The following is a 24,422-nucleotide window of genomic DNA, read 5'->3' as shown; positions in this document are numbered from 1 at the left end:
AACCAGAGCCAAGCCAGAGACAACCGCAGGGTTTCACTCTCAGGTCTTCAGTATACCGGTATTGTGTCTCAGGAACCCCTGGGCCAAGTGACTCCAAATTTGGCCCCCTTACCCTAGCACAGACATCAAGGAGACATGGCACATTTCAAAACAACGTGATAGAGCGTGTGGATTTTAGAGCACCTAGAAAACGCAGCTTAATAGGCTACATCTACATTAGCACTTTTTTTGGTAACACTTTTGTTGGTCAGGGGTGTGAAAAACACACACACACACCCCTGACCAACGTAAGTTTCATGGACTAAAGAGCCTGTGTGGACAGCACTATGTGGGTGGGAGAGTTCTCTGGAGCGATGGGCAAATATCTCTGCTCCGGCAGGAGACCGATTGGGGCATATTTCCAATACACAGAGAGAATGCCTTAACCAGCAGCAGGCTGTATGTGGTACGACACCGTTCACACCTGGTGTGGCACTGGCTTGCCTTGCAGATCATTGCTTGCAGAACCAGGGAGCGGGATGATTTCTGTGGCTAGTGATTTGGGGCACTGCAGTTGCTGGGTGTCCACACTGAGCCACATTAAAGAGGTCTGGTTTTGCAAGTGCGGGGGCTCGGCCCTTTATGTGAGCCAGAGCTCTTAAAGAGGTGCATGCCGGGCCCACAAAATCCCTTGTCCCTTTTGAAAATGGCAGGCCTTTCTGGGTTCTACACTCTGTTGGACTGGCTTCAAAACCCGCCCCAGGCTTTCCCAGCACTCAGCAGCACCAGGTCTCGGCCACATCCTCAAAACCCACTCAGCAGGGGATACTTGGTGCTTGGATGTTGTCCCGCTGAAAGGGGCCCAAAGGAACCACAAGCAAAGACGCACACAAAACACACATGCTTTATTTCAGCGGCAACATCCATTGAAGGAACGGGCTCAAAGAACAGACATCCATGAGCTGGGCGCTCAGAAGGCCACCAAGCTTCAGTCCAACCTCCTGTCTAGCCCAGGCTGCTAAATTCCACCCAGCTCCCCCAGGAATGGGCCTTTGGCGAAAGCATCTTCCCGAAAGGTCCCGGGGAGTTTGTTCCATGGGTCAATTGCAGCCTTGGCAGCCTCAGCCCTGGAGGAAGGGGTGAGCTGAGGGGTTGATACAGTACTGCCCATGGGCCGTAGCCCTGGAGAGCAGGAGGGAGTTCAGCTCTGTAACACCATGCTGTGGGAAGGGTAACCAGCAGCGGGGAATTACACCCACCACCCCTGATGCAAAGCCCATGAGCCTGTACTGCCTGAGCTAAAGGCCCCCAGGAGTGGAAAGGCCTCGTGTCCCCAGACCTCCGAGGCAGCCAGTCCCCACCCTGGGGCCGGATGGGAGCCAGCACCCCCTAGAGGGGAAAGCCCCATGTCCCCAGCCCTCCGAGACAGCCCTAGATGGGAAAGGTCCCATGTCCTATTCCCCAACCCCTGATCCAGCCAGTCCCTGCCGTGGGGCCAGATGGGAGCTGATGCCCCCTAGAGGGGACAGGCCGTTTGGGGTCAGTCTCTACAGGGCATGGCCCCTGGAGTCCCCACCCACCCCTGCCTCCCCCTCAGGCCCAGATGGCAATGGTGGCCATGACGCTGAAGCCCAGGGCAATGAAGGAGAACTTGGCCAGGGGTGGCTCGTGGGAGCTCAGCTCGTGGGGCAGGATCTCCAGGAAGGTGATGTACAGGAAGGTGCCGGCCGCCACCCCTTCTACCAGGGCCATGGCCAGCCCGCCGGCTGCCCCGCCTGAGAGCGAGAGCCCGATGCCAATGGCCATGCCACAGGGGGACATGAGGGCGAAGATGCCCAGGTAGAGCAGCCTCCAGCGGGGCCGGGTGCCACTCTGCACCAGCTGCAGCCCCAGGCTGAAGGCGATCACACCTTTGTGGGCCAGCACAGCCAGGCAAAGCTGGAGGGCCCCCGCCTCGCCCTGCTGCACCCCCACCGCCAGCCCCTCAAAGAGTGAGTGCAGCGAAAGCGTGATGAAGAGCACCAGGGCCCGGAAGGAGCCAGGTGAGGGGCCGCCAGGCACCGGGACCCCGTGGGAGTGTGGGACAGAGGGGACGCTGGGTGCCGTGGCCCCATGGGAGTGCGGGACGGAGGGGGCACTGGGAGCTGAGCAAGCAGGGTCCTTGCCCGGGGCCCCGTGGGATGGTGGAGCCACGTGGCAGCAGTGCAGCACCAGGCTCTCGGTGAGGAAGACAAGAAAGAAGCCGAGGGAGATGACGAGCTCCGCAAAGGGATAATCCAGCTGTAGGGAGAGGGATGGGGAGGTGCAGGGAGAGACATGCTTTGTTTCAGAGGGACTCGCATGCAGCCACCCAGCCTGACTTTCCCCACCTCCACCTGCAGCCTAAGGAGCGGGTACCAAAGGGAGGGCTATTTAGGAGGACGGAATCTAGTGGTTAGAGTGGGGTGGGAGGGCTGGGAACCAGGACCCCTGGGTTCTCTCCCCAACTCTAGGAGGGGAGTGGGCTCTAGTGTGTGAGAGCAGGGGTGGGACTGGGAGTCAGGAGTCCTGACTTCTCTTCCTATATCTGGGAGTGGAGATTTGACAAGAGCCAGTCGCTCCCCCTGCCCTTGGCTCTGCTCTCACAGCTCTTTCCCCACAGCAGACCTCTTCCCACCTCTCCGCAGTGGGGTACTTCCAACCGAGAGGTGTTGGAGACACTCACCTCAGCCACACAGGCACTGGCCCTAGACGAGTCGTTCTGTGTCCCAGTCAGGTTCTGCCCAGCGGCAGCCTGTGGGGAAATAAGGGGAGTCAGATACTGCGCTGGGGGGCAGGTGGTACACTGACCCCATATACACCTGGAGGGGTGTCCCTGCACCCCCAGCTGGAGGGGACAGGCCCTGCTCCGTGTGTGTGTGTCCCTGCACCCCCAGCTGGAGGGGACAGGCCCTGCTCTGTGTGTACCACCCTGCTGGAACAAGGGGGTCCCGTGCATCCCTGCGCCATCTCACCTGCTGCAGCCGCTTGCCCAGCTCCCCCTGGATGTCTGTCAGCGCATCGGCGGCTGTGTGCATGAGACAGGCACCCAGGAAGACCCCTGCTGCGAAGCAGCCGATGAAGCTCAGGATGCGCCGGTGCCGCCCTGTGGGAGGAGAGGGCTGGGTGAGGCCAAGGCCATGGGGCAGGGCAGAGCAAGGGGATCCCAGCCTGGGAGGTGGGTCTCGAAATGGGGAACCGCACAGCCTGGGGCAGGGAGAGAGTCAGAGGCAGGGACAGCAGGCACAGAGCCCTGGACTGGCACCAGGAACACCTGGGTTCCAATTCTGGCTCAGGATGTTGGGTGAGCTTGGTAAGTCACTTGGCCGCCCTGTGCCTCAGTTTTCCCATCTGTACAATGGGGCTAATGAGTCTGACCTCCTTAGCAAAGTGTTTTAAGATCTGCTAACAGAACAAGGGTGATTAATGAACTGGCAAGAGGGTGGAGTGAAAGCTACACAGCTCCCCAGGAAGGAAGAGCTGGGCACAGATAGAAAGAACAAGGGCGAAGTAATGGCTAAGAAAGAAAATGGGGCAGAGCTGGACAGACACAGCCTCAGTTTCCCTCAGGAGGTCCAGAGCCCCGAGTGTGGCTGTTTCTTTTGCCCCACGGGAGGTAGTGATGGGGCTGGGGCAGGGTGGAGGTATCATTCATGCCTGCAGCAGTCCCATTGCCTTATATTCTAAGGGGGTTTCCCTGCCCCTGGAGCCAGAAGCCTGCAGGGGATAGGGGAGGGGAAGCACTAGACAGGCAGATACATGGACAGAGAACAAGAGTGAGGAGCAGCAAGAGATAGATAGATAGATAGATAGATGGGGGTGTATGGGGATAGGTAGATGGATGAGCAGAGGGGTGTCTGGGGATAGATGATAAAGGAGCAGAGGGGTGTCTATGGGGATAGGTAGGTAGATGGATGAACAGAGGGGTATCTATGGGGATAGATGATAGAGGAGCAGAGGGGTGTCTATGGGGATAGGTAGGTAGATGGATGAACAGAGGGGTGTCTGGGGATAGATAATAGAAGAGAAGAGGGGTGTCTATGGGGATAGGTAGGTAGATGGATGAACAGAGGGGTGTCTATGGGGATAGAGGAGCAGAGGGGTGTCTATGGGGATAGATAGGTAGATGGATAAACAGAGGGGTATCTTTGGGAATAGATGATAGAGGAGCAGAGGGGTGTCTATGGGGATAGATAATAGAGGAGCAGAGGGGTGTCTATAGAGATAGATAATAGAGGAATAGAGAGGTATCTATGGGGATAGGTAGGTAGATGGATGAACAGAGGGGTGTCTATGGGGATAGAGGAGTAGAGAGGTGTCTGTGAGGATAGGTAGGTAGATGGATGAGCAAAGGGGTGTCTATGGGGATAGATGATAAGAGGAGCAGAAAGGTGCGTATGGGGATACCCAGCCCGCCCACCCCTGAGATGCGGATGCGAAGCCACTGTCCCATTCCCGACCCCTCAGCCCCTCTTCACCTTTAGCTGCTTTGATTTGGAACCACTTGACCTGGGCCGGGATGAGGCCACAGACAAGGGTGATGAACAGCAGAGCCACCAGGCAGCCGATCTTCACCGTCAGGAGCGGCTCCATCTGCGCAGGTGCCAGGAGGGCTGGGCCAGGTGATACAGCTGGGCCTTACCCTGGGCTCACACCCTACAGCCCCTCCTCCACAATGCCCTGCTAGCTCGTCCTCTCCTGTCCCCCCTCACCTAACCCGTCCCAGGCTAGGGAGACCCCCACCACGGATGACTCTAACTCTAATCCTAGGCAGCCCAAGCTGGCGTTGAGCCCTCAGCCGAACCCAGGCTTGGCCGGGGACCCTTCAAAGCCCCGGGAATCAGTGGGAGATGCTGTGCCGCACAGGCTGTGTCAGGCCATCCCCGGTTCCCTGGCCATCCTCCTCTCCTCCTTTCTTCCCATCCCTACCTCATTCCATCTGCTCCTCTGCCTTCCACTTCTCCTTCCTTCCCTCCTTCTCCCTCCCTTTCACCGTATCTCTGTTGCTTCTTGCTTCCTCTCCTGCTCTGCTCCTGACACCTTCCCCAGTGCCTCCCAGCTCCGGAGTGAATAACCACCTCCCAGGAGCCAGGAGAAGGGACCACCCCCTTCTTCCCCCCGCCCCTCCTTCAGTCTTAATTACACCACCATTAAATAATTTATTGGGTAAACATTTCCCAAGAGCACTTTTCCCCACCACTTGCCCAGTCACCGGCTGCATTCCTAGCAGCTTAGGTACACTTGTATGGAGCACCCATCCCTCCCTAATACCCAGGGGGCCCTGGCCCAGGAGGATTTTCCAGCTGTCAAGGGGTTTGGTGCCAGGCTGGATGGTGCCAGATTAGCATCTCCCAGGCCCCAAGCAGGGTGAGGATAGAGAGACCTCGAACATACAGCCCCCCCAGGCCTGGTCAGCCCTCCACCTCAGCCAGCTGCCTGGCCCGGATTCACAGGAGTGCCAGCCGTGTCTCTGACCGTGTCCCCTTTTCCTGTGCCGGGTGCTAGGCCCCCAAGGACAGCCAGTCAGATCCAGAACCCATTTCTCCCCCTGGCTGCCCAGCAGGCCCTCGGGAGAGACACCACCAGCAGGGACCTGCAGTGGCAAAGGCCAGCCTGGCAAACTAAGTAACCGCCTCTTACTCACCCGCAACCTGGGCTGAAAGGGCTTAAAGTCAGTGTTACCTGAGAGGCGCTGGCTCCCCTGCTGCTCCCAAAGCCAGTCTCCCCATCTCTGCCCCAGCCCTGGGCAGCCAGAGCCTCGGATCCCAGCTGGCTCCTACTTCTCAGCCCCATGCCCAGTAGCTGCCCAGCAGGCTCCACAGGGTCTCTGCTGCTGAGGGTGTCCTCCGGTAACATGGGGACAGTTCTAGGTAGTGCATTGCTGTCTGTGTGACGCTTCTCCCCTCCTCCCTCCAGGAGAAATTCATCCCTTCACACACAGTCTCCACGGTGAGTGGGGAAACCAAGTCATGCGCATCCCAGACTAATATCACCATGTTGCTTCCATTGCTGCAGGACATCTCGAGCTTCATTACTGGCTAGGCAATGCTGGAAGGTTTGGTCACAAACGGGGCCAGATGAGAATCTCCTAGGAAGAGGCTCATGCCCTGTTCCCAGCCCCTGACCCCCGCACTGGGGGCAGACAGGAGCCAGCATCCCAGCCCCATCTTCCATTCCCCACCCCACTAAGCCAGCTGGTCCCCTAGCGTGTGTGTCCCAGCCAGCGCTCCCTAGTGGGGATTAGCTAAATTCCTCTGATGGTATCAGCACCTCGCTGCAGCTTGGCTCCTGAAACACACACCGTGCCTTCATCCGCCGTTTACTCTCCATGGAGTATTTCCCAACACCACCACCAGCAGCCCATGGGCCACGGCCCTGATGCAGTGTAACCCTCAGTGTCCCCTGGCAGCCAGCGCTGGCTCCATGGTTCCAGTATGGCAGTAGGTAGGGGGCACTGCGGTGCCAGGAGTGGAGTGGGGACTCAGTAGGGGGTGCTCTCCCCTACCAGGCAATGCTGGCAGGGAGCAGAGTGGGAGCCCGCAGGGGGCGCTGTCCTGCAGGGAGCAGGGTGGGGGCTCTGCAGGAGAGACTGTCCCAAAAGGAGCAGGATGGGCTGCCCACAGCAGGTGCTATCCCTCGGAGCGGGGGGGGGGGGTGAGTCTGCAGGAAGCAGGGTGCAGGGCCACAGGCAGAGCTGTCCCACAGGGAGCTGGGCCCACACAGAGCCCAGCCTCTCCACCCCTGACTCCCTTTCAGCCCTGTGGTCGCAGGCCAAGCCTACACACACAGCTGGGTCATGTCCAGGGGCTCCCTGGAACCAGCTGAGCCCGTTCCCCCGCCCAAGCTATTGCAATGGCAGCGAGCGGTAACTCACCTGGGCCTAGCACATGCGGGGCCTGCTCGCCACCCACGCAGCGGGAGGACTGGCTGCCCACAAGAGGAAACCAAGACCCACAAGGGGACGGAACAGAAACAGGAGTGCTGGCTCCCAGCCCCCACTGCTCTAACCACCAGCCCCCACTCCCCTCCCAGAGCTGGGGAGAGAACCCAGGAGTCCTGACTCCCAGACTGCTGCCAGTCGAACCCTGCGCAGTAATAGATGCCGAAGCTGGTGAACTGTTTCAGGCTCTCTTTATTGGACCCAACCTGGGTGCCGGGGAGCCAATAGCTGCAGAAGAGAACCCAGGAGTCCTGCTGGCTCCTCCATGCTCATTGGGAACAGCATCTGCAGTGCTGCAGGTGACAGGGGCCATCAGAAGACCCCACACACACACACCAATGCCAATCCACTAGGGCACTTCCTGCCGCCATTCACACGTCAGTGCCCAGGAGGGTCAGGCGACAGATCGCAGCGAGACTTCGGGAGCTCAGCATCTGCCCCCTGGGATGGGCTGGAGGGTTACTCCCCCGGAACAGCCTCCCCGGGGGGCATCGTCACAGGCAGCCGATCCCCCCAGTGGCTCAGCCGGGCACAGCGATACAGATCCCTGTGGGCAGAGGGCATGGTGAGGGTTCCAGCCCCCCAAGCCAGCAAGTTCCAGCTCCGGATGGGAGCCGGCACCCCCTAGAGGGGACAGGACCCTGTACCCCATTCCCCACCACCCTGAGCCAACCAGTCCCCGACCTAGGGCCAGATGGGAGCTGGTACCCTCTAGAGGGGACAGGCCCCTGGACCCCATTCCCCACCCCCATGAGCCAGCCAGTCCCCAACCTGGGATCAGAAGGGAGCCGGTGCCCTTTAGAGGGGAAATGCCCCATATCCCACTCCCTGCCCCCTGATCCAGCCAGGCCCCGGGCCCCATCCCCGATCCCCCCGACCCCCACCAGCCAGCCAGGCCCCATCCCCGGGCCGTTGGTAGAGTGATACCTGCCGTGCCGGCGCGCGGTGATCACGGCATGCTGCAGGCTCCCGTCAGCACAGCACAGGTGGCAGTGGACATGCCGGGCACGGCCCAGGACAGCCTGGGTGATGCGGGGCCAGGGCTCCTCGCTCGCCCCCGGTCCCCGGCGCAGGATCAGGAAGGAGAACAACTCCTCCTTCAGCACTGGGTTCTGCAACGACACGGGCAGGAGGTGAGCCGGGGGTGCCCTGCAAGGCTCCCACAATCCGACTTCCCCAGCCCCTCCACCCTAGGCCCCTGGCCCCGGCCTGTTCCCCATCCTTGCAGCCAGGCAGGCCCCGCCCTGGGGCCAATCCCACCGCAGCTTCCCATATGCCCTGCTGTCCGGTGGGAGGGGCACAGTTCCCCATATGCCCCACTGCCCGCTGGTGGGGGTCACATTTCCCCATACACCCCACTGCCAAGTGGGGGGGGGGCACAGCTCCCCATATGCCCTGCTGCCCGGCAGGGGGGAGGAGGGAGGATAGCTCCCCATATACCCTGCTGCCCGGCGGGAGGGGCACAGCTCCCCATACGCCCCGCTGCCCGGCGGGAGGGGCACTCACCCAGCGGAAGGGGAGGGGTTGGTAGGCCTGGAGGTAATTGCAGGGCAGGGGCCGCTCGGGGTTCAGCCGTGGGCAGGGCAGGTGGTGTGGGCACTAGGGGACAGAGACCAATGTTAGAGCATCCCACGTCCTCCGCTAGCCCACCCTCTGGGCATCTGGCTGGCCTCGGCCCACCCACCACAAACTCCACCCATCGAACCTCGACTCCGCCCCCCACGCCCATCCCACAAACCGCTCCACATGGCCTCACCCCCCCCACCCTCCCCACCCGCAGGCCTCAGCCCGCTCCTTCCACCCCACCAACACTCACTGGGGCGAAGACGTGAGCCTCCCGTGGGTCATGCACCACCTTGTCTCCCCCCTGTTGGCCAACAGGAGAGAAGTTAGAGCCCAAAGGGAACCAGCTACATACACCTCCTGTTCCTTCTGCACTGCCGGCCCCGACGCCTGGGTCCTGTTCCATCCCGGACTCTCCCTCTGGGATCCCTGGGGACAGAGCTGTGCACTGCCGGCCCCGATGCCTGGGTCCTGTTCCATCCCAGACCCTCACCCTGGGGTACCTGGGGGCAGAGCTCTGCACTGCCAGCCCGGACGCCTGGGTCCCGTTCCATCCCAGACCCTCACCCTGGGGTACCTGGGGTCAGAGCTCTGCACTGCCGACCTGGACGCCTGGGTCCCGTTCCATCCCAGACCCTCACCCTGGGGTACCTGGGGGCAGAGCTCTGCACTGCCAGCCCAGACGCCTGGGTCCCGTTCCGTCCCAGACCCTCCCCCTGGGGTACCTGAGGGGCACAGCTCTGCACTTCTGGCCTGGACGCCTGGGTCCCGTTCCATCCCAGACCCTCCCACTGGGGTACCTGGATGGGAGAGCTCTGCACTGCCAGCCCAAATGCCTGGGTCCCATTTCCCCTCCCAATCCTTTCCCATGGGGGTCCCCCAGCACTTTGTGTTACTGTCCCAGCCACCTGGGTCCCATTGTCTACCCGTTCTCCCCTCCCCCAGGGGCTGGGAGCCTGCCAAAGCTACTGCAGGTGGGGAAAGGGGATTGCAGGGGGGCTCCCACCATGGCCCCAGGGAAGGAGCAGGGTCCCCTCACCCCCAGGACGATCTCTCGCGCCTCCATGAGCATCTGGTGACCCTCTTTGGTCCCGTTCTCCACCAGCACCTGGAGAGGATTGGGTGTTAGAGAGGCTGATCTTAGGGGGAGGAGAAGAGACTAGGTATGGGGGGAATGAGCTGGGGGACAGAGAGGGGGAGCCCGGGCGGTGGATGGGGGGGGGCAAGGAGCTGGGGAGTAGGGAAGGGGACTACAGGCTGGGGGGAAAGGGGGGGCCAAGAGGTTGATCTGGGGGAGGGGAGGGGGACTCTGGGAGTAGGGGCAGAGGGACCAATCTGAGGGAGGGGAGGGAGAAGCTGCGGGGCAGGGGGGCAGATCTGGGGCAGGGGAGGGGGACTCTGGGTAGCAGGGCAGAGAGGCAGGGGATCACTCACCAGGAAGCCGTCCGTTTTCCTCCACAGCGTCCGTATGGTCTCCCTGCGCTCGGCCAGGCTGGGCAGCTCATTCAGGGAGAAGGCTGAGACCACTAGGTCAAACTTCACCTGCAAGTGCCCCGGGAGGGAGACATGGGATGTGGACGGGTGGAGGAGATCAGACAATGGCACCCCGGCTGAGGTGGGGCAGATCCCCAGAGATCTCCCTCCCCCACTGGAGAATGCCCCAGCATCCAGTCGCTCTGACTCGCACCCTCTTCTTCATGCTGCTGCTGTCCCCTCACCCCAGAGCCAGTGGCATTGTGGTGCTGCCTCCCCAACAGAACCGCAAAGCAATGTGGGATGGTACCAGGTGAGCAGCCGTGGCAAGGCAGAATCTAACAACACTGATGCCCCCACTCCCAGGCTTCCCTGCAAAGCACTGGACCCCCCCCAGCGCTCCCCTCTAGACCCAATTGCCCCTTCATCCCCCCCTCTCTGCCATCCCTACAGGCAGGGCCCTTTACCTTGGGCGAGACGGGGAGGAACTGCCGGAAATAGACACCTGGAAAGAGTGGGGCCTGCGAGGACTCAGAGCCACCTGGAGCAGGGAGGGACAGACAGACAGACAGACATCAGGGCAGGGGTCACAGAGAGGGAGACAGGACAGAAGACAATGGAATGAGTGATGAAAGAAGGGCCTGGCAGCCCGGACTCCTGGGTTCTCTCCCCAGCTCTCGGGTGGCAGAGGGGTGGAGTGGAGTGGCGTGTTGGGGTGCTGGGAGCCAGGACTCCTGGGTTCTCTCCCCAGCTCTCGGGTGGCAGAGGGGTGGAGTGAAGTGGCGTGTTGGGGTGCTGGGAGCCAGGACTCCTGGGTTCTCTCCCCAGCTCTCGGGTGGCAGAGGGGTGGAGTGGAGTGGCATGTTGGGGTGCTGGGAGCCTGGACTCCTGGGTTCTCTCCCCAGCTCTCGGGTGGCAGAGGGGTGGAGTGAAGTGGCGTGTTGGGGTGCTGGGAGCCCGGACTCCTGGGTTCTCTCCCCAGCTCTCGGGTGGCAGAGGGGTGGAGTGGAGTGGCGTGTTGGGGTGCTAGGAGCCAGGACTCCTGGGTTCTCTCCCTTGCTCTGGGAGGGGAGCGGGGTCTAGTGGTGGGGTGGGGGGGAACCCGGACTCCTGGGTTCTTTCCCAGCTCTGGGGTGGCAGAGGGGTCTTGCTGTTAGAAGTGGGGCCCTACCAGCGCTGGCTGGGCATTCAGCAGTGCCCCTGGAGGCCTCACCTTGCAGTAGCCGCTCGGCAAGGGCCAGCATGGGGGAGGAGCTGTCGACACACAGGTACTCACGCAGGGTCTGGCCCCAGGCACCATGCGCTGCCCTGCACAGAGAGAGGGGAGCGTGAGACACCAGCAGCGATCCCAACACCACAGGAAACATACCCCCCACACGGCAGAGACTCACCAGCTGACGGAGCCTGTACCAGAGCCGAAATCCAGAAGGGTGCGAGGGGCAAAGTCCGTAACTCGCTTCTGGATCTAGGGGGCAGAGCAAAGAGAAACCGCATCAGCCCCAGCACAGCTCCTCATAGACGACAGGCGGAGGGTGGCACTACTTCCTTTCGGAGAGTGGAGGCTAGTGGTTAGAGTGGGGGGGCTGGGAGCCAGGACTCCTGCACAGTGTTTCCTCTAGTTTTTTACATCCATGTGCGGAATGAATTGTATTATGTACACCAGTATGGGGCTGAGGTGTGACACACCACCTTCATATTGGTGCACATAACATAATTCATTGGCTGGGGAGGGGTCGAGGGGTTCGAAGTGTGAGAAAGGGAAGAGGGTTGGGAGGTGAGGGCTCTGGCTGGGGCTGCTGGCTCCGGGATGGGGCTGAGGGATGCTGGAGGGGGTTCAGGGCTGGGGCAGAGGGTTGAGGTGTGGGCTCTGGGGTGGGGCTGGGGATGAGGGGTGCAGGGTGCCGGAGTGGGCTCAGGGCTGGGGAAGCGGATTGGGGGTGCGGGCTCTGGGGTAGGGCCAGGGTGAGGGGTGCTGGAGGGGGCTCAGGGCTGGGGAGGAGGGTTGGGGTGCCAGAGGGAGCTCAGGGCTGGGGAAGCGGATTGGTGGTGCAGGCTCTGGGGTGGGGCCAGGGATGAGGGGTGCTGGAGGGAGCTCAGGGCTGGGGAGGAGGGTTGGGGTGCGGGCTCTGGGATGGGGCCAGGGATGAGGGGTGCAGGGTGCTGGAGGGGACTCAGAGCTGGGGAAGAGGGTTAGGGTGTGGGCTTTGGGGTGAGGCCAGGGATGAGGGGTTTGGGATGCTGGCTGTCCCTTGGGCTACGGCAGGGAGAGAGGACTCCCTCCAGCCTTCTCTCGCTGCAGCAGGTCGAGGCCGGGGGAGAGGTGCATCTCCTCAGCTGTGGCAGCTCCGGCAGGGCTGGACTGGCCTGGGCCAAGGGAGAGGCTCCTCTCTCCCGTCTGGGGAAGGTCTATGCTGTGGCCAGCGGGGAGGGGCGCCTCTCCCATGGCAGGTCCACACTGGGGGAGAGGCACCTCTCCCCATCATAGCCCTGAGCCCCTGCGCAGGGCTTAATAGGCAGCTGCGCGGCCATGCAGCTTAGAGGAAATTTAGCTCCTGGGTTCTCTCCCCAGTTCTGGGAGAGGAGTGGGGTCTAGCGCTTAGCACTGTGTCTCACCTCATGGAAGGCTCTGGACACAGCCGCAAACCCCCCATCCAGCCGAGCTGCCATGTACACAAGACTCAGCTCGTCTGTATACCTGAGATGGAAAGAACACATACAGCATGTCAGTTGGGGACTCTGACCCCACCCCTCCACACCCCAGAGCCAGTGCTGAGGTCCTTTACTGCCTGCCAGAAACTGGGGCTGGTAAACAGATCGCGCGCCCCACCCCAGAACTGGCTGCACCTTAGCTCTAGTGAGTCACCCCCATGTGGCGTCGCCGTGTGGCTATTTCCCAGCTGCCCCACCCCAGAGCTGGCTGCACCTTAGCTCTGGTGAGTCATCCCCATGTGGTGTCGCCGTGTGGCTATTTCCCAGCTGCTCCACCCCAGAGCTGGCTGCATCTCAGTGCTGGGAGAGACATTCCTGTGTGACCTCCTTCCCTGCCTGCCAAAATTTAGGGTTGGTAAACAGATGCTCCACCCCACCCCAGAACTGGCTTCACCTCAGGAGTGAGCGAGATGTTCCTGTGTGGCATTGTTGTGTATCTATTCCCTGCCCCACCCCAAAACTGGCTGCATCTCAGTATCGGCTGAGCCATCCCTATGTGGTGTTGAAGTGCAGCTGTTCCCCAGTTGCCCCACAAAAGAACTGGCTGCATCTCAGCACTGCCGGTGACCCCTTGCAACCCCGAGAGGGTGTCACCTCAGTGCCTCCCAGTGATAGGTGGTTTTTCGAAGCCTGTTTAGCACCCTCCTCTGCAGCTTCTCCTCCTCAGCGTCAGTCAGGGGGCTGGATGAGTCTGACAAAGAGAGAGAGAGTTAAGCACAGAGACGGCTGGGGGAGACCAAGCAGAGAGACAACACTGAGTGAGGAGAACACCCCCGACCAGGCCTCCGTCCTGCAGGGTACTGGAGCCAGCACTGACTGCATGAGAAGAACATGCAGTCAAGGTTGGAACGGGCATCAGGAGGTCACCTAGTCCAACCCCCTGCTCAAAGCAGGACCGATCCCCAGACAGATTTTTACCCCAGTTCCTTAAGTGGCCCCCTCAAGGATTGAACTCACAACCCTGGGTTTAGCAGGCCAATGCTCAAAGCACTGAGCTATCCCTCCCCATCCTGCCCCCCAGTCTGTGCTCACCTGCTGCGCGGGGCTGGACTTTCTCCCTCAGCTGCTGCTCCAGCTGCTGCCCTCTCCTCTGCAGCTCGTTGGCCTCCAGGGGACGCTTCCGACTCCAGAGGTAGTTGGTCAGGGCCACCACTTGGTCCTTCAACCCATGCACAGTGGACTCTGGTGGGGGATGAATGAGATACGATGGGCCTAGTGAGAAGCTCGTCATGCTGAACAGAGCAGGGATCACCTGGTGCTGAGATGTACCCAGCTCTGGGGTCTGGCAGCTGGGTAACAGCCACACACAACACCACATGGGGACGGCTCGCCCGGCACAGAGATGCAGCCGGCTCTGGGGAAGGGCAGCTGAGTAACAATACAGCAAGGAGGGAGTACTCCTACTAAGCCCCTCACCCTGCTTCTTGCAGCACCAAGTCCCCTCACGTCCAGTGGTTACTTACGCTCCACCAGCAGCTGGGCAGCCTTCACCAGTTCGGCCGGGAGTCGGACACTCCTGAGATGCAGCACCCCTGGGTGCCGGCGGTGGGGGACATTGCCCAGAAAGTCGGAGGAGTTGTCCACCTGGGAAACTCTTGGGATGATGGTGGCGAACGCCTGAGTGGGGAGAGAGCCATCAGAAGAGCAGGGCAGCAAGGATCAGTCCATGCATCCCTATATGGCCTGCATGGGAAGGTCATATGAGGCTGTATGGCTCAGCCAGTGGGCATGAGGGTAGCAGGGCCATATGGGGGATATTGCCCAGCAGGATGCACAGCAGCAAGCTCTATATGATTATAGTCTGGTAGGCTAGTCAATATAGGGTTATACAGCCCAAGTAGAACCATGGCCCCAGGCTCCAATGGGTCTGGGTTGGTGGCAATGTCAGAAATGGGTGTATATGGTTTTACATAGCAATACAGTCACATTTAGACTAGGGAGCTGAAGGAGGAAGGCTGGTCTTTACCTGGTCATATGGCATGGGGCAAGATGGAACATACGGAGTTACGTGGTGGGGGTGGAAAAGGGAGGCAGAGCTCCCTCATGCTTTAGCTCCACTGGCCCGTCACCCTGCACTGACCACATTGTATTGCGTTCGGGGACTGGTTTGGAAACTCCGGAGGAACGAATCCCTGTCCAGCACGCGCTGTCCATGCACGACTTACTTTCCATCTCAGCTTACAACCCAGGCTTATCTTATCCGCTGTAAACGGCTCCCTGGGCGTTCCCCTTATCTCAGCCAGCACAGAGATTCTGCTCCCAGACCGCCTGACCTCCCTACTCCTGCCTCCAAATGGGGCCAACGTCCAACATCATCCACGTCCCATTACTCACGTCAGGCCAGGCCGACGCTGCACCCCTTTTGTTTGCCTTTCCCCCATTAGCTTACGTTTCACTGGCACCGTGTCCCCATCCTCCTGCGCCTTCCTTTTTAAGGTCTCTGCTCAGCAACGTGTTCCCAAGTCCACAGTTGCTCTAATCATTTCCACCGCCATTAACCTCAGGCTCAAAGTACGAGGCAGGGGCTGCCTGCTCACCTCCACGCCCCGAACCCACACTGTACGCTTGCTCTGCCTCTGAAGCATCCTGCTGTAATTTCACCTGGGCTTTTCTTTTAATCACCCCATGACAAACTGCTCCAAAACAGCACATTTTTTGATCTGTCACCACTGGACATTTCAACGTGAACCAAAGCACAGGTCAAGGAAAATAACATTCCCTGGCTCCATTCCAGGAGTGGCCCTCAACAGCCAACCCACAATATTTGTTATCACCGCCATGGGCAGTTCCCACTTCACTAATGTCCCAGTGTGGAGCCTGCTCCCCCAAAGTGAATCTGCACCCGAGCAATTCCATCTGCTACTCCAAGCAAGGCCAGGGCCAGCATGCATCAATTCAAGATAGCAAGTTTCTTTGCTCCATACCACTTAAAGCTGCTTTTACTCTGCAAGCCATGCATTCCTTATACACTTCTCAGGGTATTATTATTAGAACACATTGAGTTAATGTCTTGCCTATCTGAATACAATTACAACATCATTAATGAGCTCCTGGTTTTGCTTAATACATTGATACAGTAGTTTTGCTTCAATTTTTTGTTAAAATGTTTGGTTATACAAGGTATGCAGGGTATTACACGGTTTGGGGAGCAGCAGCTGGTCCACAGAGGGTTAATACAGCCCAAAGAAGAAGAGTCTTGTCCATTGTGGATAGTTCTCTGAAAACATCCACTCGATGCGCAGCAGCAGTTAAAAAAGCTAACAGAATGTTGGGAATCATTAAGAAAGGGATAGAGAATAAAACAGAAAATATCATATTGCCTCTATATAAATCCATGGTACATCCACATCTTGAATACTGCATGCAGATGTGGTCACCCTATCTCAAAAAAGATATATTGGAAATGGAAAAGATTCAGAAAAGGACAACAAAAATTATTAGGGGTATGGAACGGCTTCCATATGAGGAGAGATTAATAAAACTGGGACTTTTCAGCTTGGAAAAGAGACGACTAAGGGGGGATATGATTGAGGTCTATAAATTCACGGAGGATAGGTCCATCAATGGCTATTAGCTAGGATGGGCAGGGATGGTGTCCCTAGCCTCTGTTTGCCAGGGGCTGGGGATGGGCAACCTGGGATGGATCACTTGATGATTACCTGTTCTGTTCATTCTCTCTGGGGCACCTGGCATTGGCCACTATCAGAAGACAGGATACTTGGTTAGATGGACCTTTGGTCTGACCCAATATGACCATTCTTGGGTTCTTATATGGTGTAATATAACTGGAGAGAGACTGGTCCACATGGGGTTATTTGGTCAGGTAGCTGGTCCCTACAAGGCTTTAAGGTGCATGTGGAGTGGTACAATTACCGACACTGTATTTCAGAAATAAGGAACTGTTTTCTTAACAACCCCACCGCTTCGCCCAATTCTATTTTTATAGTTATTATTATTAATAGTTCTACTAAGCAGGATTTACCTACATTTGCCAGGGGTATCTTCTGCAGCACTCAGGAACATCTAATCTTGTACAAAATAAGGGGCATCCCTTGTAATAAGGTACTGTTGGCAACCCTAGTGGGGGGCTATATGGTGGGGAGGGGAGCTGGTCCACACATGGTTATATTGCCATGAGAACAAAAGACACATAAGAACACAAGACCCATACTGGGTCAGACCAATGGTCCCTCTAGTCCTGCAGCCTGTCTTCCGACAGTGGCCAATACCAGGTGCATCAGAAAGAATGAACAGAGCAGGGCAATCCATCACATCATTCAACCCCTACCTTCTGGCAATCATGGGGAGTTATATGGCCTAAAGGGGTTTGGTCCAGACAGTGTTATATGGCTGGGGGGAGTCTGGTCCATATGGGGTTATATGGCCATGGGTCTCTGGCCTGTACAGGGTTATATGGTTGGGAGAAAGTATAAGGCCTGAGGGGCTGGTCCATACAAGGCTGTATGGCCTGCAGTAGGGGGTTGGCTCTAGGATGCAGTCCTGATAGGGTCATCCAGGTTTGGTCCACACAGGGTTATACGGCCTGAGGGGAGGGGTGGTCCATATGGGGCTATATGGCCCAGGAAGTTGGAGGGGGAAGGGTCAGATCTCCTCAGAGACCATAGGGCGGAGCTATAAATCCAGGGGGCGGGGGTGCCCTGAGCTGGTCACGTGCTCTGCTTCCCCTCACCCGCCGTGGGTGCCGAAGCCGCCACAGAGACAGGCTGCACGCGCCCTTTATGCAAATCCCCTCATGACTATTCACGACGTCCCGGGCGCGGGAGGTCACTCACCCGGAGCGGGGAGGAGCCGCCGCGAGGTCCCCAAAACCTCCGTACCCGCCTGGCCGCTGCGGGAGCTGCCATCTTGGAACGCCCACGGCCCCGCCTCCAACGCACGGCCGCCGAACCGACTAGCCAATCGGAAGGCGAGAGGGCGTGCCGCGCCCGGGGACCAATCGCTAGCGGCTATGCAAATAAGGAAGCGGAACGTCTCGGATGGAGCGGCGATTGGGCCAGACAGCTACGAGTGGGCGGGGCCTACCAGGTGGGTGTGGGTTGCCCGTGTTTTGGGCGCGAGACGCGCGGACGCCATCGCCCAGTCTGCGCCTCTCTTGTGGCTGATTGGTCCAACCTCCTCTCTTCCTTCCCGCCATTAGCGATCCACGCCGTTTTTGCATATTCTCCCGCCATTGGCCACCCCGCTGCCGATCACTTCTCCCCGGGGGAGGGGCTGCTTCGAGCTCCAGCCCTGTGATAGAGCGAGCTGCCTGGGCTGGTTAATCCGGATTAGGGTGGTGGTTTGGGACGGTTAATCTGGATTAAAGTGGGGAACAGCAGTGAGGGGCTGTGTTTGATTTTGTTCGGGACCTTGATTGGAGCCATCAGCTCTTGGCTTTGCAGCCATTTAACCAGGGCAAATTGAGGGGGGAGCCAATTTAACTGGAAATTTTCTTTGCAAAGTGCGGAGTAGCGGGGGAGCTAATGTCAGTGGAAATTCTTTCTGCAAAGAGAGAAGGGCAGAGGCTATTTCCATGGGTTCTTGTCAAAGGGGCAGGGCTAGCTGGACTGGTTTGCAATGTGGATTTATTATTATTATTATTATTATTAGCCAACTGAAGGGGTGGGGGAGGGGAGTTGCCTCAAATCATTTACGGGGACATTTTCTCTGCAAAAGGGAGAGACTGAGGCAATTTAATGCACTGGAAATCTGCTTTCAAACTGGGTGTGAGGGGAGGCCAAACCACTTTACCTGGAAATATTCTTTGTAAATGGGGAGGGGTCTGAAACCAGGGGTTTAGAAAAACTTGGGGGTGGAGAAAAATTCTATCAGCATAGAGGCCATTGAGTGTGGGATTATATTGTATTCTGCAGCAGCTGGAGGGGGGCTGTAAGCCTAGGGGGAACTGCCCCTCTCGGCCCCTAGCCTATGAGTCTCTGTAGTTTAACTAGAGATTCTCTTTCCAGACTGGGTTTGAGTGATTTAATGGGGGGCGGGGTTTAAATGGGAACAGATGTTGGTCTTGATCTAAGCAGTTTGAACTGTTTTGTGGCCTGGATTGGAGGGAATTAATTGGGAGATTTGTCTCTGCAGTTCCACCTGCCCTGCATTTGGGAGTATTTGGTTTGAGTCCACCCCGCCACCCCATCTTATTGTCTTTCCCGAGCTGGTTTTAGCTGTAAAATCCAAGAGATTCCTTGCTGGGGGTGGAGTGGGGGGGCATAGCCTACACACCTTGCAGTGCTTCTTGGCTTCCCTGCTGTGCTATCTGTGACCATGAAGGTTGGAAGAAGGGGGATCCTGGCTCCTCAGCCCATGGACATGGGGACCCAACAGGGTGACCCCGTGGAGCATCCTTGGGGCCTTCAGAGTGAAACAGACACAGGGCCAACACTATCAGTGGGCGTAGGTCACAGTAGCTCCACAGCAGAGCCTGACATCAACTTCACACCCGCTGAGCATCCAGCTGCTGGTGTTGGAATTTCCAAAGGAAGCCAGACTCAAACTGGGCACCTAATTCCCTTAGGTCCCTTAGAAAAATCCCCAGATAAATTGCTTTATAGTGAAGCCCCCCCCCCCCGAAATGGGGGAGGAGGGGATCTCTGAGCTTCATTGCATAGAGAGGTGAGAATGTCACAGGGTCTTGTGGTGACCCTTACCCAAGCTTCATAGCCAAATACAGAGAGGTGAAGGGCCAGTGTCTCAGCTGGTGCAAATTCAGACCAGCCTAGAAACCCTTGCACTGTAAAGAATCTGACAAGGAAATGGCAGAAGCTTAGAGGATTGAGATTTCCCAGGCTAAGGCAGTCAGCTGCACCAAACCCCATTTAAAATTAGTGGGACATCAGTGTCCAAATCCCCTAGGGACTCTCAGCTATATCTTCCATTCATTTTAGTGGCAGACATGCACCTAAATCCCCTAGATGGCATTGAGGCTCTCAACCTCGATCTTCCAGTGGGATTGCTTGCAACTAGACCACGTCGCTTTGTGTTGACAGAGCTTGGCTGGGGAAAGTCCCTCTGGCTTTTGTTTCCTTAGATCGTAGCTAGCGAGAGAGGGAGTGTTACCTCTGAGGGCAAGGAGGATAGCTGCTACCAAGTGCAGTACAAGACGCCTTTTAATGCATTGGGCTTTTCTCTGATTGAGATGCAAGGCTGACTGCCAGTCTGAATTTGTCTAGCTTCAACTTATGGCCGCTGGATATTTTTAATCAGAATGTCGTGCCAGGTCAAACACCTTGCAGAATTTGCAGTGTGTTATGTCAGCACTTTTACCTTTATCAACCAAACGTGTAATCTCATTACAAAAATATCAGATTAGTTTGACAGGATCTAGTTTCTGTAAATCCATGTTGATTTGCATTAATTATAGTAGTCTTCATTAGTTATTTATTAATCAGGTCCCATATCAGCTGCTCCCTGGTCTTGCCCAGGATCAATGTCTGGCTGACAGGCCTCTAATTACCAAGGTCATTCCTTTTACCCTTTTTAAAAATTGGCAGACAATTAGTCTTCTTCTTGTCTTCTGGAATTTCCCCAGTGCTCCATGAGTGATCAAAAATCTTCATTAATGGTCTCCTCAGCTGGCTCTTTTAAACTCTTGGATGCAAGTTCTCTAGACCCGCTGATTTCAAAATTTCCTGTTTTTCCCCCCCACCTGAAGAGATTTACTAAATAGCTGCAGAGGGGAAATGCAGCTGCTGCTGGGCTGGAACCCACCTGCTAACAGTGTGCAGCAATGCTAAACATTTCCAGAGAGGAAACGAAGGGGAAACCTGCATCCAAGCAAATCTGTAGAGGGAATTTTAGGGGTTAAGAACAATAGAAATGTCAGGCTGGAAGGGACTGTGCGAAGTAATTGAGTCCAGTCCCCTGCGCTGAGGCAGGACCAGGCTAGACCAGCCCTGACAGCTGTGTGTCCAACCTGTTCTGAAACAGCTCCAGTGATGGAATTGGAGATGGACAAATCAGGGCTCTTGGTTTATGTTTCTGACTCAGGGTCATTGGTTCTGAAGTGGGTGTGGAGTAGCAAGGCCCAGGGTCTGATTGGGCATGGCACATGGGGGCAGGGGTGACTCTGCACTCTATAATGTTTTATGGAAATACATTATGTTCACACTCAGGTATAACTGGAATATGCTTTATACAACAGGTCTCTTGTAAGGTATCATTACATCTTATAATTTACTGAATGTGTTCATCCTATTTGCATGTATTATTTCTATGTCTGGAGATAGGAGAATAAGATATAAACTTGTATTACAGATGTAAAAACACTAAGTGGAAGCCATTATGGGTGCTTCAGAATCAATGAACTGCAAATGGGTTAGTTTGCCTGCAAGCTGTCCTGTGTAAGCGTCAGCCAGCTCCTAGATAACGAAGAAGGAGGTCTTACGCTGACATGTTTTCATGTGACCTAAACTGGAATCCGTCTTAAACCTGGTGCTTTTCCATTTAGAAGAAGGGGTGAGAACCCAGAGAGACAAAAGATTCCCACCTTGTGCAAAAGCTATAGAAGGGGGTGGAAGAGAACAAAGAGGTTCTCCGTCATGAGAGAGCCCTGGCTTTTCACCTAAGATGCCAAGGACTGTACCAGGGGAAGGGATTGGGCCCAGACTAGGAAGGAGTCTAGTCTGTGAAAGAAGCTTATTTGAAACATCTGTCAGGGTGAGATTTACTTGTATACAGTTTCATAATGTATTAGGCTTAGACTTGCGTGTTTTTGCTTTATTTTGCTTGGTAACTTACTTTGTTCTGTCTGTTATTACTTGAAAGCACTTAAATCCTACTTTTTATTCTTAATAAAATCACTTTTGTTTATTATTGAACCCAGAGTAAGTGATTAATACCTGGGGGAGCAAGCAGCTGTGCATCTCTTTGTCAGTGTTCTAGAAGGCGGACAGTTTGAGTTTACTCTGTGTAACCTTTTATACAGAGTAAAACAGATTTGGGGTTTGGATCCCATTGGGAACTGGGTGTCTGGATGCTAGAGGCAGGTGACCTGCTGAGCAGTTTTTGATTAAAGTCTGCAGCTTTGGGGGCGTGGACACGTGGACCAGAGCTGGGTCTGTGTTGCAGCAGGTTAGCATGTCTGGCTCAACAAGGCAGAGTTCTGGAGTCCCAAGCTGGCAGGGGAAACTGACTCAGAGGTAATTCCAGCATGTCAGGTGAAGGTCCCCAGGGGGTCTCTATAACCGAACCTGTCACAGTGGGGATATTGGTTTAGCTGGGCCCAGGAGTTGCATCAAGCAAGGCAGAGCATGAGGGGAGCCTGCACACTGGCAGGGTCATGGTGCTCAATCCACTCCCTGTAGAAGTGTGCGTTTCTGGGAATAGGACTCTCTTATCATTTCCTGTAAAGAGGCAGAGGATCTTTCCAAGGGGCTAACTCAGGGGCCAGAACCACCCAGGACTGTGTGTCTCAAAGGACAGAGCTAATTCACCTTTGAAAAATCCCTGTGGCCCCGAGTGATCACTTGCCTTGCTCTTAAGGGCTAGAAGATTGAGTCCTCTGACCTCCGTGAAACAAATATGCAGCCCAGGTGCCAGCTGTGTCCTCAGGTTTACAAAACCAATGTCCTACCCACAGAGTGAGGGAGGGCAGGTGCTGGTACATTCAGAAACTTTCATTCTCTCCCAACTTCCCCCGCCCCACTCACTGGGCTATAGGGCAGTCTCCAGCCGTCCTTGTGCTGGGCTACTGGACTCCCTGCCCCACTCACCAGATCCTAGCGCCCCAGCCCCCAGAGCACTGCTGTGGGGCCAGCCTTGTCTGTCAGGGGAGAGTGCCCCATGCTCACCCCTGCCCCACTCCCTGCAGCACAGCACCCCCCACTGAGCCCCTACCCCACTCCGCACTGCACAGCACCCCCTAGCAATGCACAGGGGCATTGGGCAGCACTGACTGCCAGGGGAGCGCACACCCCTGACTGAGTCACGCTCCCTGCAGCACAGTGTCCCCAAGTGGCACAGAGCATTGGAGCCAGCAGGGACTGCCAGGGGAGAGTGCCCTCTACTGAGCCCCCTGCCCCACTTCTTGCACCATAGCACCCTCTAGCATTACCCTGGAGTATTGGGGTCAGCACTGACTGCCAGGGGAGAGCACCCCTTATTGAACACCCTCACCCCACTCCCTACCCCACAGCGCCCTCTCCAGACCTTCACACACACTCGCAGCCACATTTGTTCCAGTAAATGTTTTATTCCCGGCAGTGAAGGGCAAACTCAGCTCAGCGCAGCCTAGGGCCCCTCCTGCCTCCAGGCCTGGGGCAGCTGCGCCCGGCGCTTCCCTGGGCTCTGGCGTGGCTCACGCTTTTTCGTTGTACTGCACCGGCCACATGCCGTGGACGCAGCCAATGACAATGTACCTAGAGGCTGCATGACTGCGATAGATGCACCGGGTGCCCTGCGTCCGCCTCAGCTCGCAGGTGGTGACAGCCAGCGGCCTCTTGCTGCGGCGCATGCCCTGGTAGGGCGTGCCTCCATCCCTGCACACGCTCTGGATCTGGGCCTGGGAGGCGTGGATGAAGGTGTTGATGTCTTTGCAGGGCCGAGTCATGCCCCGGCCCTGCATCATGGCCCAGCAGTAATCCCGCCCGGCGTTGGTCCGTGGGTTGTCATGGTGCTGCCACAGGAACTTCTGATAGCGCGGGCTGTGGGTTGAGGCACAAAGGAGCAGGCAGGCCACCAGCAGTGCCAGAAAGAGGGGGCCAGTACCCTTCAGAGCGCCCATCGCCACCTGCAACATCACGCAGGGCCGTCTGGCTCGGTACGTGCCCCCCACCATGGCAGCGAGGGAGAAGACCCCTGGGCTGACCCCGTGAGTGTGGGGCATAGCTGTGGGGCCATGGTACGTGTGAGAAAATGAGGCACAGAGACATTGAGCCTGAGATTTCTAAGGCTTCACTCCGTGGGCATCAGCTGTGCAAATTGCTTAAGCGGTTTTGGAAACTCTCAGACTAAGTGACTGTCTGGAGACACACACGCCCTGCAAGACCTAGCAATAGAACCCCGAAGTCCTGATGCCCTGCCCCCTGCCCCTCCCTCCAATGACTAGACCCCACTCCTGGCTTCCAGCCCTCCCAGCTATAACCTTAGATCCACTCCCCTCCAAGAGCCAGTGGTAGAACCCAGAAGTCCTTGCTCCCAGTCCCCTTGCTCTAACCACTAGCCCCCACTCCCCTCCCAGTGCTGGGATAGAACCCAGAAGTCCTCGCTCCCAGTCCTCCTGCTCTAACCGCTGATCCCCACTCCCCTCCTAGAGCCAGTGGAAGAACCCAGAAGTCCTGGCTCCCAGTCCCCTTGCTTTAACCACTAGCCCCCACTCCCCTCCCAGTGCTGGGATAGAACCCAGAAGTCCTCGCTCCCAGTCCCCCTGCTTTAACCACTAGCCCCCTCTCCCCTCCCAAAGCTGGGGATAGAACCCAGGAGTCCTGGCTTCAAGCCCCTCACTACCTGGCCTCACTGGATCAATTTGCATCTGTGTGTCTCTCTCTGGGTTTTGTCCGTCTGGCTCTTCATTTGTGTCGCATGCTGAGGTCTTTGGCTTTCACCGCTCGGTGTTTCTGCCTGTCTGTGTTAAGAAGTGTGAAAAGTTGGGACACTTTTTTTTAAGGGGCTGAGAGTATATTTGTCTATATAAGACAAAGCCCCTAATATTGAGACACCTGGTCACCCCGCTCTATGCCCTGCCTGGGGTGTGCGGACCTGCCTAGGTGAGCATCTTTCCGAAATCTGTGGG

General features: G+C 57.1%; 3 protein-coding genes across 5 annotated transcripts; all 3 read right to left on the bottom strand.

The window, feature by feature from the left end:
• Positions 1-869: 869 nt before the first annotated feature.
• Positions 870-5,080, bottom strand: SLC39A2 (solute carrier family 39 member 2). Its single transcript, XM_050917891.1, has 4 exons — positions 4,476-5,080; positions 2,973-3,103; positions 2,684-2,752; positions 870-2,259 (listed from the first exon to the last, which is right to left on the bottom strand). Exons 1-4 carry the CDS (start codon positions 4,588-4,590, stop codon positions 1,573-1,575), a joined length of 1,002 nt encoding a protein of 333 aa, XP_050773848.1. The 5' UTR covers positions 4,591-5,080; the 3' UTR covers positions 870-1,572.
• A 2,032-nt stretch (positions 5,081-7,112) lies between these two features.
• METTL17 (methyltransferase like 17) lies at positions 7,113-17,592 on the bottom strand. Of its 3 annotated transcripts, none has more exons than XM_050917873.1 (14): positions 17,476-17,592; positions 14,146-14,299; positions 13,715-13,864; positions 13,277-13,373; positions 12,587-12,668; positions 11,365-11,438; positions 11,187-11,281; positions 10,441-10,514; positions 9,935-10,042; positions 9,540-9,608; positions 8,754-8,804; positions 8,444-8,536; positions 7,865-8,049; positions 7,113-7,484 (listed from the first exon to the last, which is right to left on the bottom strand). In XM_050917873.1, exons 1-14 carry the CDS (start codon positions 17,545-17,547, stop codon positions 7,397-7,399), a joined length of 1,392 nt encoding a protein of 463 aa, XP_050773830.1. In that variant the 5' UTR covers positions 17,548-17,592; the 3' UTR covers positions 7,113-7,396. The 3 variants fall into 3 exon arrangements, with proteins under 3 accessions (XP_050773830.1, XP_050773829.1, XP_050773832.1); XM_050917872.1 differs by lacking the exon at positions 17,476-17,592 and adding an exon at positions 15,821-17,041; XM_050917875.1 differs by lacking the exon at positions 17,476-17,592 and adding an exon at positions 14,649-15,803.
• Positions 17,593-22,988: 5,396 nt separating this feature from the next.
• LOC127030906 (ribonuclease-like) lies at positions 22,989-23,468 on the bottom strand. Its single transcript, XM_050917600.1, has one exon. The coding sequence runs from the start codon at positions 23,466-23,468 to the stop codon at positions 22,989-22,991; it is 480 nt and encodes a 159-aa protein (XP_050773557.1).
• Between the last annotated feature and the right edge of the window lie 954 nt (positions 23,469-24,422).

The sequence above is a fragment of the Gopherus flavomarginatus genome, chromosome 11, assembly GCF_025201925.1.
Source record: "Gopherus flavomarginatus isolate rGopFla2 chromosome 11, rGopFla2.mat.asm, whole genome shotgun sequence".
Lineage (NCBI taxonomy): Eukaryota > Metazoa > Chordata > Testudines > Testudinidae > Gopherus > Gopherus flavomarginatus.
This window is presented reverse-complemented; position numbering and strand designations above follow the sequence as displayed.

Excerpts from the sequence above, each read along its gene's own strand:
- SLC39A2 (XM_050917891.1), bottom strand. The coding sequence starts at position 4,590 with ATGGAGCCGCTCCTGACGGTGAAGATCGGCTGCCTGGTGGCTCTGCTG. Across the intron at positions 3,104-4,475 it reads CCAAATCAAAGCAGCTAAAG|GGCGGCACCGGCGCATCCTG; the intron begins GTGAAGAGGGGC and ends CTCCTCCCACAG. Across the intron at positions 2,260-2,683 it reads CCAGTGCCTGTGTGGCTGAG|CTGGATTATCCCTTTGCGGA; the intron begins GTGAGTGTCTCC and ends CTCTCCCTACAG.
- METTL17 (XM_050917872.1), bottom strand. The coding sequence starts at position 16,045 with ATGCAGTATTCAAGATGTGGATGTACCATGGATTTATATAGAGGCAAT. Across the intron at positions 11,282-11,364 it reads GGTACAGGCTCCGTCAGCTG|GGCAGCGCATGGTGCCTGGG; the intron begins GTGAGTCTCTGC and ends CTCTCTGTGCAG. Across the intron at positions 8,805-9,539 it reads CGCGAGAGATCGTCCTGGGG|GGGGGAGACAAGGTGGTGCA; the intron begins GTGAGGGGACCC and ends GTTGGCCAACAG.
- LOC127030906 (XM_050917600.1), bottom strand. The coding sequence starts at position 23,468 with ATGGTGGGGGGCACGTACCGAGCCAGACGGCCCTGCGTGATGTTGCAG.